At 39.0% G+C, this 18,983-nt stretch overlaps 1 protein-coding gene across 3 annotated transcripts in view; it reads right to left on the reverse strand.

The window, feature by feature from the left end:
- LOC133124178 (gamma-aminobutyric acid receptor subunit gamma-3) overlaps nt 1-18,592 on the reverse strand; it is a 258,881-nt gene extending 240,289 nt beyond the window's left edge. For all 3 annotated transcript variants that reach the window (XM_061235139.1, XM_061235140.1, XM_061235141.1), the window contains exons 1-2: nt 18,349-18,592; nt 17,012-17,157 (exon numbers count right to left, since the gene is read on the reverse strand). In XM_061235139.1, the coding sequence (XP_061091123.1) occupies nt 17,012-17,157; nt 18,349-18,401 (199 nt within the window). In that variant the 5' untranslated portion in view covers nt 18,402-18,592. The remainder of the gene's footprint in view (nt 1-17,011; nt 17,158-18,348) is intronic.
- Nucleotides 18,593-18,983: the final 391 nt, after the last annotated feature.

Below are 18,983 nucleotides of genomic sequence, written 5' to 3' on the forward strand. Positions count from 1 at the left end.
CTTCTTTTTAGGACTGTGATAGAATGAAATGTCAAGGGTGTTGAAATATTAAAAACGGAGAACAGATCTCCTTTCAACAGGCTGTTGCCTGCGCCATGACTTGTCGATGACAGAAAAGGAGCTGTCCTGGGCAGACAGCGAAGGGAAAATTGCGACAGAGCCCCTAGACTGAACAGCCTCCTTATGGATCCCTCACTGCCTTGCTTCTAAAGCATAAAGGATAAAACAGTATTTTACATGCAACTGGCATGGCATTTGAAGAGGATCTGTTAGTCCATGATGTAAATGCATTGTATGTATTTGATCCTGGGTTTGGAGTCTGGGGCAGGGGTCACATCTGGCAGTTGGCATGAGACATGACCTGATGGCTTCAACAGATAGAGGAAAATACACTAAAAATGAATTTTCACAAATTCCAAAATACCTCCAAAATGAATGTATCAACGACAACACTGTCTACATGGCGGAGTAAATGATGTCATGGATGAGTAGGTCGTTTTGCTGGTGGCACAGAGTTTACACCATATAAATATGACGCAAGTTCAAGAGGCAACATGCAAGTATGTATTTCATATATAGTCAGGTCCATAAATATTGGGACATGGACACAATTCTCCTCTTTACATACTTTAACTGCAGACTTTCAGCTTTAATTTGAGGGTATTTACATCCAAATCAGGTGAACGGTGTAGGAATTACAACAGTTTCTATATGTGCCTCCCACTTTTTAAGGGACCAAAAGTAATGGGGACAATTGGCTGCTCAGCTGTTCCATAGCCAGGTGTGTGTTATTCCCTCATTATCTCATTTACAAGGAGCAGATAAAAGGTCTAGAGTTGATTTCAAGTGTGCTATTTGCATTTGGAATCTGTTGCTGTCAACTCTCGATATGAGATCCAAAGAGCTGTCACTATCGGTGAAGCAAGCCATCATTAGGTAGAAAAATCAAAACAAACCCATCAGAGAGATAGCAAAAACAAAGAACGAATGCACCGGTGAGCTCAGCAACACCAAAAGACCCGGAAGACCACGGAAAACAACTGTGGTGGATGACAGAAGAATTATTTCCTGGTGAAGAAAACCCCTTCACAACAGTTGGCCAGATCAAGAACACTCTCCAGGAGGTAGGTGTATGTGTGTCAAAGTCAACAATCAAGAGAAGACTTCACCAGAGTGAATACAGAGGTTCACCACAAGATGTAAACCATTGGTGAGCCTCAAAAACAGGAAGACCAGATTAGAGTTTGCCAAAGAACATCTAAAAAAGCCTTTACAGTTCTGGAACAACATCCTATGGACAGATGAGACAAAGATCAACTTGTACCAGAATGATGGGAAGAGAAGAGTATGGAGAAGGAAAGGAACTGCTCATGATCCAAAACATACCACCTCATCAGTGAAGCATGGTGGTGGTAGTGTCATGGCGTGGGCGTGGGCAGATGGACAATGACCCGAAGCATACTGCGAAAGCAACCAAAGAGTTTTTTAAGGCAAAGAAGTGGAATGTTATGCAATGGCCAAGTCAATCACCTGACCTGAATCCGATTAAACATGCATTTCACTTGCTGAAGACAAAACTGAAGGGAAAATGCCCCAAGAACAAGCAGGAACTAATTTCAAATCCATTGTGGTGGTGTATAGAGCCAAAAAGATGAGAATTGTGTCGATGTCCCAATATTTATGGAACCTGACTGTATGTACATATATAATCACAGGTGACTTCATGTTGTCAATACAGTGGGGTCCTATCAGGCAGAGGAAGCTAAATTGAACGTCTTTCTTTGGTTCTATGTGGGTTTCAAAAAATCTTCATTTTTCTAAATGTAAAGAAAAATAAATCATTGTAAGAAAAAGTGACATATTCTCCATTTTCTCCATTTACCATTGTTGGCATTTTGAGGTGATGTTTTTAATTCAGTGGCGGTTTGTTGTATTTCAATAATACTGTAAAGAATGAGCTACAGGAGTTAGCCAGTATAGACAAAAAAAGACTGCACCAAACACCAACTAATAAAATAAATGTTTGCTCCTGCTTTGCCCTATCTGTACCTCAGCTGATAGTGACCATGTTGGGCACATGATAAATGTCGCTAGCTTTTAATGACTTTCTAAAATGTGGAAGTTTGGGAATACAAATATAATTAATATTCTGGTTCTCCACCTAAAGGTAGCATTTGGCACGAAAATAGTGTAGCCTTTAATAACATAATGATAAATTCAAAAGCTCTTTGGCAGCTAATCCCTAACCATTTCCTCATCTCCAAACTCACTTTCTCCTAAATACGTTTATACTTAGTTGATCTTCCAATGCTAAAGGGAATATACAAAAGCAGCAATTATGCCATTTGTAATTATCTTCATTCTTGTTGCAATTTGATCTATGATACATTTGGATATATCCAGGGACAGCTCAAGGCATACTGTAAACAGATCAAGAAACTGCTCACAAGTTCCTCATTTATGTACATGCAGTAATAATCTACACTATAAGAAAAATGTAAGAGATTCTCAATTGAGCTAATACAGTAGCCGACATAATACAAGTTTTGTGAACCCTCCACATCAATATCATGAATATGATCAATAATTATGAGTGTATGAATCTTGAGTTTAAGAATAAACATTTTCACTTCAGGCATAACAATTTTAAATATCTTGTATCAAGTTCAATTTTAGGAATTGGTGTTACTTTTTGCAATTCGCCTATAAGTGTTTCATGTTCTAACTTCTTTGTATCCATCCATTCACTTCTACATATCAGTTTTTTCCTCAAGGTAAGAAATATGCCACTCGAGTAGCCTACGGCCCAAGCTGCACTGCTATTGGCTCATTTTTGCATACTATGACCCTTTTACAGGAAGAGAAGGCTAGAACCTAGGTACAGAAACTTGGGTAGACCCGGAAACTGGACAAGAGACAAAACTGAAAAGGACTAACTAACAGGCACAAAATGACAGTGACAGGAAGGAAGTACATATAAGGAGTGGGAGGCAGAGACACAAAATGGAGCACAGGTGAAACAAATGAATGAGGGTGAATGAAACAGAAAACATACTACGGTGAGCACAGGGTAAAAGTCCACCAAAAAGCTAAGGACTTAATGGAGAACAGAGAAACACAGATGGCAACAGACATGACACTGGGTATGTTAAACTCCCTTTGTAGTATATCCCCATGGATGCAGACCTGGCTACAGCTAGTCATGTCAGTTAAGACACACTACACCAGGGATCTCAGAATCGAATTCTGGAGGGCTGCTGTGTGTTTTTGTGATATCCTATCAATCAGCCGCCATAATAGGCCTAGGAAACAAGGTACGCAGACTCCTTAGCCAATCGATTACTTCAATTAAGCATTCAGACACACATATAGAAACACATCAAAAGTACAGCAGACATCATTACTTGGTGTTTAAGAAAAAAAACATAAAACATACAGTAGCTCTTCATTATTGAGACTAGACCGTAAAACTTTAAATTCTATATATTACAAAGTTAAATTCTATTATATTTGGAGGGTGGAGGGGTTCAGTGTGAAATACTGGCTCTGACACACCTGTCAGAAACAAATTACATTGCTAAAGAAACAAGCACAGCATTTACTCCTGAAAAATGCATCACAATGATGGCAAGTAATTTGGCTCATAAGTCTTTGACAAGATTACCATTACTGAAGGAAGGCAATAGCAAGCAATGAAGAATTGTAGCAAAGGTTTCTAAATTTGCCATGGGATTACATATTAAATCAGGGAATTAAGGCACACATTCACAGTTTCTGAAAGCAGTTGGTACAAATTACCATGAAGAGATATTTGACAAATTGTATTGAATTCCTGTTAGTGCTGCACAATGGAAAGGGATGTAGGTTCATCAAGCTGTGGTTTTCAGTCTGCATGGTTAAAAATCATTGGTCAAAATATAATCTAACTGTATTATTCATCGAGAGTGTTTGGGAGTGCAAATGGGGGAAAGATTTGGTGATGAATAACAAAAAGATACATTCTAAAAAGAGCTCTGTTCATTGTTTTTATGTTAAGCAAAAAAGATTGCTTTCATTAGTGAAATGGTGTTCTGTGTTGCTTGCAGTCTTGTAAGTGTCACCACAGTACAAGATGCTTAGAAATAATCTACCAGTCAGAGACTCCATTTTCAGGGACGATAGTAAAAAGTATTTACTCCATAACAGAACATTTAAAAAGTTATATGCATTGGATTGCAGTAAACCAGAGCCTTAAACCAGAGATTATGATTGGTAGTAATTAGCTTGTACAATTTTACAAACTTTCTTCAGTGAACTCTGTTTAGACCAGCAACTCTAGTTAATAAACTCTCAATCACTCAATCAAGATATATATTGTTTACCATTTTATATAATTATGACAGAATTAAGTGCTGTGAAACCAAAAATGGAGAGCTGCCACATACTATGAGTAACTCACTGATTGGTTCAATTTGATAGATAGATTGATGATAGATTGATTTGAGAGATTGATGTAGCCTTTGCTAGGTTGAAGAAATCTCACTTTTTATCATTTTTAGAATTTTATTTTCACATTTTTAGAATTTTATTTTCACAAAGCCCTGAATTACTGGATGAAAAGACCCAAGATAATTTGGCAAAACTGGAAATATGTCGAGCAGTCGATTAGGAATATCCTTGAAAATAATGGGAAGTGAACCCTCCTTGTATTTATAGCTGGATTTTACACCAGGGAACCAAATTAAGGCTATGGGCTTATACAACTGGTACTTGCAGTTCAGCCGCAGGACAAAGGCTGCACACTGTTGCTCTCTCAGATATCATAACTGCAAAGTTACATGTGGATTTTCAGTTCAACCTGTTTGCTTTATGAAATGTGAAAGAACTGGTCATCCATGTCTCCATAATGGATTCAACAGCATACACAAATAAACCTATTTAGCACTTCTTTAGCATATCTTGAGAAAATGTATTTTGAACCTCATCCCCAATTAAATAAGACATACACAGTGGAATCTTTGGCCAGTGGCAGAGGCTCAGTACTCAGCGTAACGTGCAGATTGTTTGCTTTAATGTAACAGTATTTACATCTATATTGGGTGAACCGTGTAGGAATCATGGCCCTTTAGTTCAGCAATTTTAGGGGACCAAAAGTAAATGGACTAATAAGGTCATCAGAAATTCTTTGCATTCAATGACTGCCTGAAGTCTGTGACTCACGGACATCACCAGATGCTGGGAATTTTCCCTAGTGAGGCTCTGCCAGGCCTGTAATGCAGCCACTTCAGCTGGGACCAAATGAATATCGAGTCAGAAAGTGGTAAACAAAAGACACTTCAAGATGTATGCCAGACCACATACAGATCCTGTATGTAAGAAAATATATCCTGCTGTGTCGTCTCATCAAAATGAGCACACACTTTGCTTTCCTTCTTATTTGATTCTAAAGCACTCTATATGGAATTCCCTGCAAGAAGTAAAACCAACCATGATTTTCACTAGAAGTGCTGCACCACACAGCTTCTGTTCACTTTACCAGCAGTCTGTGGTACTTTATGTATGGTGTGATAAATTAAACCTATGAAACCTATGAGAAGCAAAACAGAAAAAACTGAAGAAGTAAATCCATAAAAAGCGGAATTGGCTTCTCGTTTTTTAAACAGGTGTTTGTCATCAGAGATAAACTATGGCAAGTTAGAAATGCTCATTGGGCAGATATAGTAGCATGAAAAGCACTTTATGTATCTTTCTGTGACAGCTGCTTTGGAGAAGAGTGTCCAACCAAATTAATAAATAATAAAGGTAAGCATAGCAGGCCACAGAGAATAATATCACCTGCCCAGTGAATTGATCCCAGATCACTTCTAAACTTTCGCAACAAATTTTGGATAATGATTCTCATCCGACCAATAGTAAGGATGCTCGGCATAGTAGGAAGAGAGCTGGTACTTCACCCCACTTGTGAAAAATGGCTGGTTCACTTCAATGGGTTTGATCGGGGTGGGGGTCTCAGAGACTTGCCTCTCACTGTACTCACTCCTGTGATAATCAGGGGCCCTATTCAATAGCCTCTGTCACATCTGAACATACAGTAAACAAAAATGTGCGCACCCCTGGTCAAAAAGCCTTTTACGTTTAATATCAAAGTGAACAGAAGTGAAGCTGACCTCTAAATGGTGCAACACCTCTAGCTCAGAAATATTCTTCAGACTCCTTGCATGTATGGCATGTTTGACATCTCTCCACAGATTTTCAATATTATTCAAGTCTGGGGACTGTGGTGGCCATTCCGAAATCTTCATCTGTTTTTCCTGGATGTATTTCATGGTTGAAACACAACCCCACAGCATAATGGATCCACCTCCATGCTCCACAGTTGGCAAGGTGTTCTTCTCTATACTGGCTTCACCCTTTGTTTTCCAAACATACCTTCTTTGGTGGTTTTAAAAAAGGAAAAGTTTGGTTTCATCAGGCCAAACCATATTTTTCCAAAAGGCTTCAGGCTTCTCAATGTTTTCTTTTGCATATTTCAGATGCTTAATTTTGTGTTGAGGTCGTAGGAAAGGCTTATTTCTGGCAACCCATGTAGGTCTTTGTTGTTAGTACATTGTATTGTTGTCCTGTGAACAGACCTTTTGCAGTGAAGTGTGGGTCATTCTGAGCATTTCTCTCCAGGTCTCGGAAGCATTTCTTACAGACCTTGCGCTTGAATTCAACTATTCCATTTATCTTACATTTTCTAATAATGTTTCTGACAGTAGAAATAGGTAGTTTAAAACATTGAGAGTTTTTGTAGCCTTCTCCTTCTTGGTGGAAATGAACCATCTTCATTCTGAAATCCTTGGACAACTGTTTAGAGTTGCTCCATGAAAAGTTCAGCCCTGTAATTATACTTAACTGACACTTTGAAGCCCTAACCAGTAAATCACCTGGGTGTAGGCCTTCTTAAGTAACAGTGAATAATCCAAAAGGGTTCTCAAACTTTGCACAATTGAAATAAAAAGCAATCTTGGTTGATATTTCGCAGAAAGGTCCATTTAGAGTTCAGGTTTGCTTTCGATAATACAGATTCATTGTAACAGAATTTAAACGGAAGGGGTGCCCATATTTGTGTGTATGTGTATGAATGGGTAAATTAGAAACATCAGTTGTACAGTGCTTTTCATAAAGGCACTATATATATTGCAACCATTAGATGACAGATGCAAATTTCAGCTTTTATTTCCTGGTATTTTTTATCTAGATTTGTTAAACAACTTAGAACATATCCCCTTTTGTATCAGACCACCCCATTTTTAGGTGAGCAAAATTATTGGAACATGTGACTGACAGGTGTTTTTCTTGTTGTCCAGATGTGCCCTGTTAGTTTGATTGGTTAAACAATAAATAGTTGGTGGTTAAGGTACATGACTGGGACCCACAAGGTGGGTGGTTCAATCCCCGGTGTAGCCACAATCAGATCCACTCAGCCATTGGGCCCTTGAGCAAGGCCCTTAACCCTGCATTGCTCCAGGGGGATTGTCTCCTGCTTAGTCTAATTACTGTACGTCACTCTGGATAAGAGCGTCTGCCAAATTTCATTAATGTAATGTTATGTCATTTATGTTGGAAAAGATAAACCAACGAAGATCAGAGAGCTGTCTTAGGGAGAAAAGCAGGCCATTTTGAAGCTTAGAAAAGAGGGGAAATCTATTGCACAAGCACTGGGGATATTGGAATGTCCTGAATAAGAAAGAATCTGCTGGTGTACTGAGCAACAGACATTGGACAAGTCGACCAAGGAAAATATCAGCAGTTGATGACCGAAACATTGTAAGAGCTGTGAAAAAAACTCCCAGAACATCAGTCAGTGACATCACAAACAATCTCCACAGGGCACGGGTGAGGGTATCTCAATCAACCGTTTGAAGAAGACTTAGAGAGCGGCAATAAACAGGCTGGACCACAACATGCGAACCACTCATCAGTAGTAAGAATCGGAAGGCGGGATTACAGTTTGCAAAGAAGTACAGAGATGAGCCACAAAAGTTCTGGAACAACGTTTCATGGACTGATGAGACCGGGCCATGTGCTCTACTGAAGTGATGGCCAGAGTGTGGTTGCTTCTGGAGTGGGCTCAGTAATCATTATTGATGATGTAACTCATGATGGTAGCAGCAGGATTAATTCAGAATGCTACAAAAACATTCTTTCTGCCAATTTACGGAGAAATGTGTCCGAACTAATTGGGAAGAACTTTATCATGCCGACAATGACCCAGAACACACTGCCAACACAATAAAGGACTTCATTAGGGAGAAAAAGTGGAAGGTTTTAAACAGACCAAGTCAATCACCAGACCTTAACCCAATTGAAGGGAAAAACCCCCCAAAACAAACAACTTAAAGAGGCTGCAGTAAAAGCCTGGAAAAGCATCACAAAAGAATAATGCAACACTTGGGTGATGTCAATGGGTCACAGGCTTGATACAGTTATCGCAAGCAAGGGATATGCTACCAAATATTAAGTGTTATTTACTTTAATTTACTTATACTCTCTGTTCCAATACTTTTACACCTAAAGATGTGGTCTGATACCAAAGTTGCTATGTTTTAAGTAGTTTAACAAAACCAGGAAATAAAAGCTGAAATTCTGAACTCTTGTCTCATGTTCATCTTTTTTTTTTAATCTAAACCTCAAATGTATTCAGTGTATTGCAAAAATAAAGCAATTGGCCTTGCTGTTCATATACTTTTTACTTACTGTACATGAGTAAACGGCTCTTTCGGGAGGGCAGGGAGACCATTTTGCTGATGGTAAATGAGCAGGGGAAAGCACAGCCATAGTCTATCTTTCCGGGGGGTAGAATACGCACCACTGCGTGAAAGGATGTTGATTGGAGGGGAGCACAAAAATGACAAAATACACGCTGGCTGGCACACAATGGTGTAAAATCGCAGTTTCCAGGAACTGGCTGGAAAAACAGAAAAACATATATCCTATATATTTTTTGCATATACACCTTTATTAGGTATTATTTGTCTGCTGCTGTTGCCTATCCACTTAGAGGTTTCACGTGTTGTATGTGCTCAGAGATGTTCTTCTGCATACCACTGTTGTAATGTGTGGTTATTTGAGTTCCTGTCACCTTCCTGACAGCTTTGACCAGTCTGGCCTTTCTCCTCTTCTCTCATTAACAAGGCATTTTTGCCCCAGAACTGCTGCTCACTGGATGTTTTGTTTTTTGTACCATTCTCTGCAAACTAGAGACTGTTCGGCATGAAAATCACAGGAGATCAGGAGTTTCTGAGATACTCAAACTACCCTGTCTGGCACCAACAATCATTCCACAGTCAAAGTCACTCAGATTATATTTCTTCCCCATTCTGACATTTGGTCTGAAAAACAGCTGAACCTCTTGGTCATGTCTGCATGCTTTTATGCATTTAGTTGCTGCCACATGATTGGCTGATTAAATATTTGTATTAACAAGCTGATGTACAGGTCTACCTAATAAAGTGCTCACTGAGTGTATACTTCAAGACGTGTTCGTATGGTTATGAAGAATTGCCTAAATTGAAGAAAAAGTGAATTTTAATTTCAGCATGTCTTTAAGCCAACCCTGAATCTGGGAAAGGTGAGGTACAGTACATCCTCATGCACAAGTAGGCTAGTCAAGAATAGCTCTGGATTTTTTAAAGGGTACCTGTACCCTAAATGAGCATGTATTCAGCAATATGTCTGCTCACTGAAGTGTTACGGGACTGATGTAGTCTGATGAAATAAATGAAATATGTTGTTATGTGTGACTTATTTAGCTTACGGGAATGGGAAAAGTTTTTTTATGATATATTCAACCGATCTAGGCATATGCTCATTTTGGATTCAAGTACCCTTTACATACACATGCACGCACAGACACACACACATGGTCCTGGTAAATGCTGAATTTCTATGCCTATACAGTAAATGCCCTAGATTCTAAACAAATTGCACACATTCAGTCCATTCACACAAGTATCTGCTAGGACATATTCAGGGACACAGAAAGCAGCATCTCCTCCAGATTTAAAGGCTGCCCACAATGACAGAAAAAAAACAGCACTAAGCCAGTAGTTTTCCTCTGCTTTTTGTATGAGTCTGATTTAAAATATTATCATAACTAGTCGATGTGAATGCCCCACACTCCCAAAGACGAAAAAAAAAAAAGTAGGTACTTTCCAAAAACATATGTGCTTCCTATAGAGATTAACTGAATACACTACCCTTATGCATAACAGAGACTTCTCCATTGTTTCAACAGCAACACACGCATGCACACAAACGGCAGGCAGGCCGGAGAAAAGATTTTTGCTGCATTGTCCTGTGGATAATCTGTTGACACATATTGTTTGCATTCGTCTGGTTAGATCCTGGCCATGTGCTAGCATGTGCTCGCTCATTCAAAAAAAAAAGCAAATCAGTGTTGGCACCCGCGATTTGTGACACCAGGGCGAGGAATCGCCCTGACGTTGCTGGAGCTGGGATGTAGCTAACTCGACGGTCATGCTGAGCAACTCCCGGGGGTTGCCTCCCCTACATTACAATATATCCGCCGTCACGGTTATTGATGGGGACCTCGGCATTCCCGATGACTTCTCATACCGCCAGTAATGACTCTCATTCCACGTCACATGCTGTGGGAAGCAGCCTAACCCACATTGAAGGGGTTCCCTGCCAGCCCAAAAGGATTCTGACATAATAGGGCCACAATAACAACGGCACCAGCAAAACAGTAATGGTAGAGAGAAAGAAAGAGGGAGGCAGGGAGAAGCTTCCTAAACCACAAACCCAACCTCTTTCATTTCTCCCTCCTTTCACATATACGTAGGTCCAGTGAATGTACAAATACAGTGCAGGCCCTATGTATTTGGACAGTTGGTACAATTTCTGTTCTTTTATCTCTGTAGCCCAGCACATTGGTTTTGAAATGAAGCCATGAATGTGAGGCTATCCCCTTTAATTTGAGGGAATTGTCATCCATAGAAATGACATTCCTTTTCATACTTATGTCCCCATTATACAGGACCAAAAGTAATTGGACAGTTGGCTTCTCAGCTTCTTCTCAAATAAGTTGTATTCAATTGCTTCCAGAAATTGTACCAACTGTCCAAATGCATACGGACTGCACTGTACATTGCAACCAAAATACACTCACTGAGCACTTTATTAGGAACTTATTAATGTGACTATTAGCCAATTGTATGGCAGGAGTCCAATTAATAAAATCATGCAGATACGGGTAAGGAGCTTCAGTTAATGTTCACATCAACCCTCAGAATGGAGAAAGAATTTGAACTGAGTGTTTTTGACCATGGCATGATTGTTCGTGCCAGACAGGCTGGTTTGAGAATTTATGTCACTGCTGATCTCCTAGGATTTTCACACACAACAGTCTCTAGAGTTTACTCAGAATAGTGAAAAAAACAAAAAACATCCAGTGAGCAGCAGTTCTGCAGACGGAAACGCCTTGTTAATGAGAAAGGTCAACGGAGAGGGGCCAGACTGGTCGAAGCTGACAGGAAGGTGACAGTAATGGAAATAACCACAGTGGTATGCAGAAGAGCATCTCTGAACACACAACCTCTAAGTGAATAGGTTACAGCATCAGAAGACTTAATAAGTCTAAAAATTAAGTCTAAAATAAAGAGCACTGAGTGTATGTCTCCCCTGTTGACCGATTTGCCAAAGAGTTTGTCGTAGAGCACTGCATACAAAGCAGTGACGAGCAGCTGCCGCCACACCTCTGTGATGCAGTAAAAGGCTGTAACCGGATTCGGACCTCACTGCAAAACCACACATTACACCAGATTTAATTAACACAGATATATTATTTGCAAAGTGACACTTTCCGTACTGATTCTTCTCAGGGAATGGAGAAGAACGATGTGGTTTTTGCGGATGGATGAAATGATTGCTAGCTGAAACCATTATCTGGTGTGTCTGTGTGTGTGTGTGTGTGTGTGTGTGTTGTATATTTGACACACTATTATCACAGACAAATTGATAAGGGGATGATTGGAGTAATTCAGGCCAAGTGCCTTGCTTAAGTGTCTGTCTGCCTGTCTATCAATCAATGGTATCTATCTACAATATCTGTCTATCTTTCTTCCTTATCTATCTATCTATCTATCTATCTACATGAGTGTGCAAAAATGTGGGAACCCCTGGCCAAAAAGCCTTTTACAATGACTACCTAAGTGAACAGAAGCAAACCTGACCTCTAAATGGTACAGCATTAAACATGACAAATTTATTCACATTTTAAAGGAAGATTACTTTTTCTTGAAATTTGTTACAGTTTAAAAATATTTTTTTTGAAAAAGGAAAATAGCCCTGTGCAAAAGTTTGGGAACCCTGTCAGTTAGTATTTGCAATGGAAGAGCTAAGAGTCTTTCAGTTCTCACTTTTCAAAATGTTCCACATTCTTCATGGCTTCATAGATCAGGAATTTGTAGTCCATGTAGGTCTTTGTTGTTTAAAGCATGTTGTATTGTCCTGTGAAGAGCTAGACCTGTGTTTGCAGCTCTTTTGCAGGGTTCGGCAGGTCGGTGGGCCATTCTATCTAAAATCTCTCTTGGTCTTCCAGACCTTGCTTTGACTTCAACTATTCCATTTACCTTCCATTTTCTAATAATGTTTCTGACAGGTAGTTTGAAACATTGAGAGAGTTCTTGGTGGAAATGAACCATGTTCATTCTGAAATGCTTGGACAACTGTTTAGAGGAAACCATGGTTGTTAACACCAAACAGAACAGCCACTGCACTGTTGGATACTTTAGAAGGTATGGACTTAGTTCAGAATAAAACGTTCAGCCCTGGAATTATACTCACCTGACTCATTGAAGTCCTAACACGTACATCACCTGGGTCTGGGCCTTAGTAATGATCTTTTTACAGCAACAGAACAATAATCCAAAAGGGTTCCCAAACTTTTGCGCAGGGCCCTTTTTCCCCCAGCATTATCTTAGTCGAATAGTCTAAATATCAGCACTTCAAATGGAGAATTAGAGTGACCAACGCAATACAATAAATGTGAAATGATTGCAGTTTCTTGGCCCTGTATTTCAAAATTATAATCTAGATAATTTACAATGCATTCTTTTGCTCAAATTGATCTTGTAAGTTTTGTCCTGGTTTTTCAGAAAATGTTTAGATCGGATCATTTTGATCAATATACCAAATCAGGATAACAGAATCTAGATTTGAAGTCTTTGGATCTGTTGGTCAAAATAATGTAACATTTGATAAAGACAAACAGATATGACTGAACAACATGTGAATCATTTTGTATATTAGTCCTATTCATCTGCATTAGTGCACAATACATTGGCTAAAGTCAGTCTAATTTCAAAATTCAATGTCTCACTGGATAATAAAAATTATTCCAAACACAACTGTTTTGGCAGCATCTTGTTTTTACTGATCAACAGACCCAAGTTGAAATAATGATTCACTACAGTATGTCTCATTGACCATCCAGCTGGTTCATCTGGTTGCTGTTGTAGTTCAGTTCTAGAACTGTGAAATTCTTGTTTTCACAGCTACCCATTAGGCAATTATTTTAAAATGGATAACAGAATATATTTTCAAATAACTTTCCAAAGCATTTACCAATTTTGGCAGCACTTTACAATAAGGTTACATGAATTGCCATTAACTGATGTAGTCAATAACTAACTAACTACTGAGAAGTTGTACAGCTTTGATTATGTACAACTACATTAGGTAATGCTAATTCATATTGGAATGAAAAAACTGCTCATGTATTTGTTAATGGTTAACTATTTGGAAGTTTATGATATGATGTTTACGATTTTACTGTCCATTTAGAATTAATATTGTTTTGGAAGGGTTTGTGTTCCTATTAATGTGCAATCATTCAATAAAACAATTTATTAAAGATGTGCAATGTGTCCCACATATCCTTCGAATTTTGAAATACCCAAAACCAACATTTGATCTAAAAAGATTCAGTTGTTCAGACCAAACATCAAAATGGGTAAAAAATGTGATCTAAGTAAATTTGACCTTGGATTGATTGTCAGACAAGCTCTGTAATTCTGGGATGGACACCTAACAGTCTCTAGAGTTTACAGAGAATGGCGCAAAAAACATCCAGGGCAGTTATGTGGGTGAAAATGCCTTCATATGAGAGAAGTCAGCTGAGAATAGCCACACTGTTTCAAGCTGATGAGAAGGAGACGTTAACTCAAATGACCAAAGTGTTGCAGAAGTATGCAGAACACACAAAAAGCACCTCAAACCATGAAGTGGATGGGCTACAGCAACAGAAATCCAATAAATCTAAAAATAAGTCTAATAACTACCTAATAAAGAGGTCACTGAGTGTACATTACACCTGCCAACAAAGACTAATTGGTAAATTGGCCAGCATTTATATAGCACCTTTCTCCAAAGTGCTGTACAATTGATGCTTCTCATTCACCCATTCATGGCAATTGGCTGCCATGCAAGGCACCAACCAGCTTGTCAGGAGCATTTGGGGATTAGGTATTTTGCTCAGACACAGTTCAACACACCCTTGGCAACCCTCTGACTGCCAGACGACCGCTCTAACCACCTGAGCCAATGTTGCCACCAGCCTAAAGTAAATGTTTGTCATAGAAGCTTCTTGTGCAGAATAAAATGTCCGGCGTTAATTTGTCTCATGGACAACATACAGTATGAGTCCAATAGGGTCCATATGTTCTCTATAATTAATAGTTGTCTGAGTTAGTTTAGCATTGAGTATTTTACTGTGTGTGCTCACAGTGTGACTCACATTGAGGTCACCCTTGGAAATGATCATGGCGATACCCTTGGAAATGATCATGCAGATCCTCTCGGAAACCTGGCAGCTGACCCTCAAAAACATGCAAACCAGCCTGAAGTCTCCCTCAAGGACCAAGCCTGCCCCCTTTAACTGAAGTGTCCCAAATCTGTCAATTGACTGCATGTTACCCTGAAGTAGCACTGTGAATATTTTATTATCAATACTTGCCAGTGAAAACAGCCTTCCAATTAATACTATCTATTGGAGGATTCACAAAAGAAGTACAAAGAAGGGGACTGAAAAGCAATTACTTTTGCGACTGACAGTTTGCCACTGGTAAAATGAGCCTTTCTCTCCCATTTTCATTGAGGTTTAGTTTGTTTTTTGTCGTTCCTGATTGTATTTACGTGGTGACTTACCTCCTTCACCAACCTGACTTGCGTGTTTGTTCTGAGAACTCCCAACCAAAGACAAACAACTGATGTTGTCATCAATCCCTCAAAAGAGTTGCCTGCCCTTGTGATGAAAGACATTGTGAACTGGTGGATATCAGCACTATGACAAATGGCTACAGATAAAGAGCTTTAAGATTGAACACACTGAAAGGTTTTTTCTTCTCTAACGCCAATTACTCGACAAAAGGGTGTATATCAGGCTCAAAAGACTTGCATCATTTCTCAGGTATACAAATGGAGTTTCTTGTCATCAAAAGAAAACCAAGATGCGTTTGAACACCCTATGCAATGTGGCGTTTTTTGACAAGTGCTGAAAATCCCTATCTTTCATTGTCTGCTCTATACATGTTACAATATATGCATGTACATATGTGAAAAAACAGCTTGTGGAACATATCAAGTGGAATGAGGTATATATGGCTACAAGGCTACTCTGTAGCCTTTGAATGAAACTTTACAATAAACTACAGTAATACACTGACATAAATAATAAACCTAGCAAGTAAACTAACTGGCTTTAAGCAGGCAACACTGCAACACCTGCCCCTTTGCCATGAAAAGGTGAGCCAATAAAACAGCTTTTCACTCCTGTCCACTTCACACATTGTTTCAATAAAAGTCAAAGGGTCTTTAAGGGGAAATCTCCTTTTAAAATTAATTTGTCCCCTCTGCAATTACCATCCTCAACAATGGTCTAATCTAAGATCTGGACATGAGGCTCCAACTGATAGTGATCAGAAGATGTTGTGTGAGGGACTTGTTTGCCTGATGTTTGATATTGTTTCCAATATTGTTGTCCTGTTTTTAATCAGTGAACATTTATTTTGACCATACGTTTTGGATAATAAATAATTATATTATTTTGCATTCTATTCCATTCCTTTCTATTGTATTGACGGGGTGAATATAGGCTGCATATTGCGTAAAGAAACACATTGGTCTATTTGCATGTATCTGACTGGAGGTAAGACTTGCCCCTTATTTCAAAATACAAGGTATCATATTATTGTGCTCGCAGCATGTAGACAGAAGCATTCTCTCCTGCAGTAAGAACCAACAAGTGCCATTGTGAATTAAAACAGCACTGTATGGAGACGGAGCCACTGTACGCAGGCGGCACACGCAGCCTTTCTGTGAATTTTGCCAAAACACTCTGAACTCATAGTCATTCATTTTCTTGCGTATAGGAGCACCTGACCTCCCATTGGCAGCATGGTGTTACGGCCTCTCAATACCAAAGCATCATATTTCTGTCACTGAAATTGGATCCACAGTTGAATTGGTATTTGTCAATTACGGAAGCACACCTTAGTGTCATCTCTGAGCGACCATTGTTTTCCACTGAAAAAGTATTATTTTTTCTTTCACTCCTAACACCGTCCCTACCGTATCACCCCACCCAATTTCTTTTCAGCCCAAAAAACATTTAGCCGACTGTAGTTTGGGGTTTTATACGAGTAGGAAACTAGATATACTTAACCTATGTTATAATTATAGAAATATCTGTTCCAATTCACATTTGATAAAATAAGACAAACATTGCTTGAGCCTTTGAATTTATCAAGGCTTACTTCGTATAGCCATAAAGATTAATGTTATGATTTTCATAGAGCATTTACATATGTGCTGCCCCACACAAACACTCGCAGATACAGCACGCAAACACAAAAGCACACGATTGGGCTGTAGCCTACTTTAAAGACGGCGGACGGCGCCGCAATTCATGCACACAGTGCCGTTTTATTTTCCTTTCGTAAAAGTAGACGCATTAAGAATCACTTACTCCCAATGTCTGGTCGAAGTTTCTTGTCATATTCCTTCAGTAAATTGTTCAATATTTGCGTTGCGTCTGTCTCCTGAGTTTTGGGAGCAAGCATTTGGTTCACAGTAACATCCTCGTATTCCTCTTCGTATTCGATTGTCTGAGAACTGCAAAAAAGCAAAGGAAGTTATGAAAACACAATCCCCTGAGCTTGTGTAAATACATATGGCTTAAACTGTCCAAATAATTCTATGCTCCAGAACTACATTCATTCAACCACGTCCCATTTATTTGAGGGCGATTCAGATATATGGACTCTGTATTAATATGTTTTGCTGGTTTCCTATATCAAATTCGACCAACATTCCCAGATGAACATGCATGACACGAAACCATACTTCACCGCGCTAACCAAAAACTCTTAGCAATGATATCACTCCAATATAACGGATAAAGTCAAATTTGTTATTTATTTACGCCACCGGGTATTTTAGATGTTATTTTTGGTCAGTTAAATGAACTTTTAATCGGAACAATATTTTTGAAAAAACTTTTGCATGAACAGCTTGAAAGACATTAACACCACAACCAAGGAGTAACCCCACAAAGCGTTTATAGAAATAAAGCACCATCATAGGCTACTATTCAGACAGAGATGGGTTGGGGGAAAAAAATAAATGTCACATATTACTTGCTCTCATCGAGCAAAATCGGTACCATCTTCGTGGCTCGTTACCAGGGCAACATGACCAACAGTGAAAAGCCAGCTGTTTTACATAGATTATATTTTAACACTGTGCAAATTAAAACTATTAACGGCATGCACAGTTCCAGGTTCTGTGTAACATATCAAACTAAAGAAAACGTTATTTTCTGTGAGAGAATGGTGACTGTGGCGAAATGGTTTAATTGCTGCAGTAACTCCCACAAGTGTTTAAACTGTATGCATTTGAGACTAAGCACATTTCAGAAGTGACACAAGACCGATTAATTAAAAATTAAAAATGTTACAAGCATTTTCACATTGCTATTTGCAGTTTGCGGAAACGTCGGTAAGTCATGCAGCCAAACGATAGTCGTTGAAAAAGCAACAACCATACCATAGCATAGCCTAATTCCAATAATAACATTATACCTAAAGCATGCAAACCTGAATAGCTGAATGAACTTATTTTCTACGGTTATTTCAGAATTTCCCTTTATAGTTTATTTATTCGCCTCTCAAGTTTACATAGCTTCAGCTATTGATCGAGGAATCTATCAAAGTAGCCGACCCTCAATTAATCTTTCTGAGAAAATTCAAAATACTGTCACAACAATCTGACATATAGACGACGTGTGGTCGCTATGTGACTTACCAAGCATGTAGAACTGACAGAAGTAAGAAATAAACCAACAATTTGGTTGACATGTTTATGAGATGCCTCCAAGATGAATGCGATACAGAGAAAATGCGTCGCAGGGTGAGAAAGGGAAAAGGATACAGCGGTACTCCTTTCTTCCCAGTTTGAACTACCAATGTTTGTCACTCAAGCGCAAAGAGAAACTAGGAAGCACTTCATAAGCCAGCAATTAATTAGTCATCCGCATCTGACATGTGTTCTGGATGTTGAGGGACTCCGACAATTTCACATCGATAATCAATTGTATGAAATAATGGACCAGCCCCTCCGGGTCTTTAAAGTTGCACTGGCCACCTTCGATTGAACCACCAGATACACAGACATGCTGACGCTCTCAAAGGCAGGGTATCGACTCCCGAAGTGGGGAACCAACAAAACCCCTTAATGCTTTCGCTAGAAGCCCCCTTTCCGCACATTACGTCACATTTTAGAGGAAGAGGACAGCTCATTTAAACTTTCTGTTCTGCCACATAGGATCCATATTGTGTTATTCACATCAGCATCGTCTCTACCAATAAACAAATAAGAATTATTCGTCCAGAGTATTCATACATTATTACAAGTATTACTTATTGTTTTTTGGGTTTTTT

The sequence above is a fragment of the Conger conger genome, chromosome 3 (genome assembly GCF_963514075.1).
Source record: "Conger conger chromosome 3, fConCon1.1, whole genome shotgun sequence".
NCBI lineage: Eukaryota > Metazoa > Chordata > Actinopteri > Anguilliformes > Congridae > Conger > Conger conger.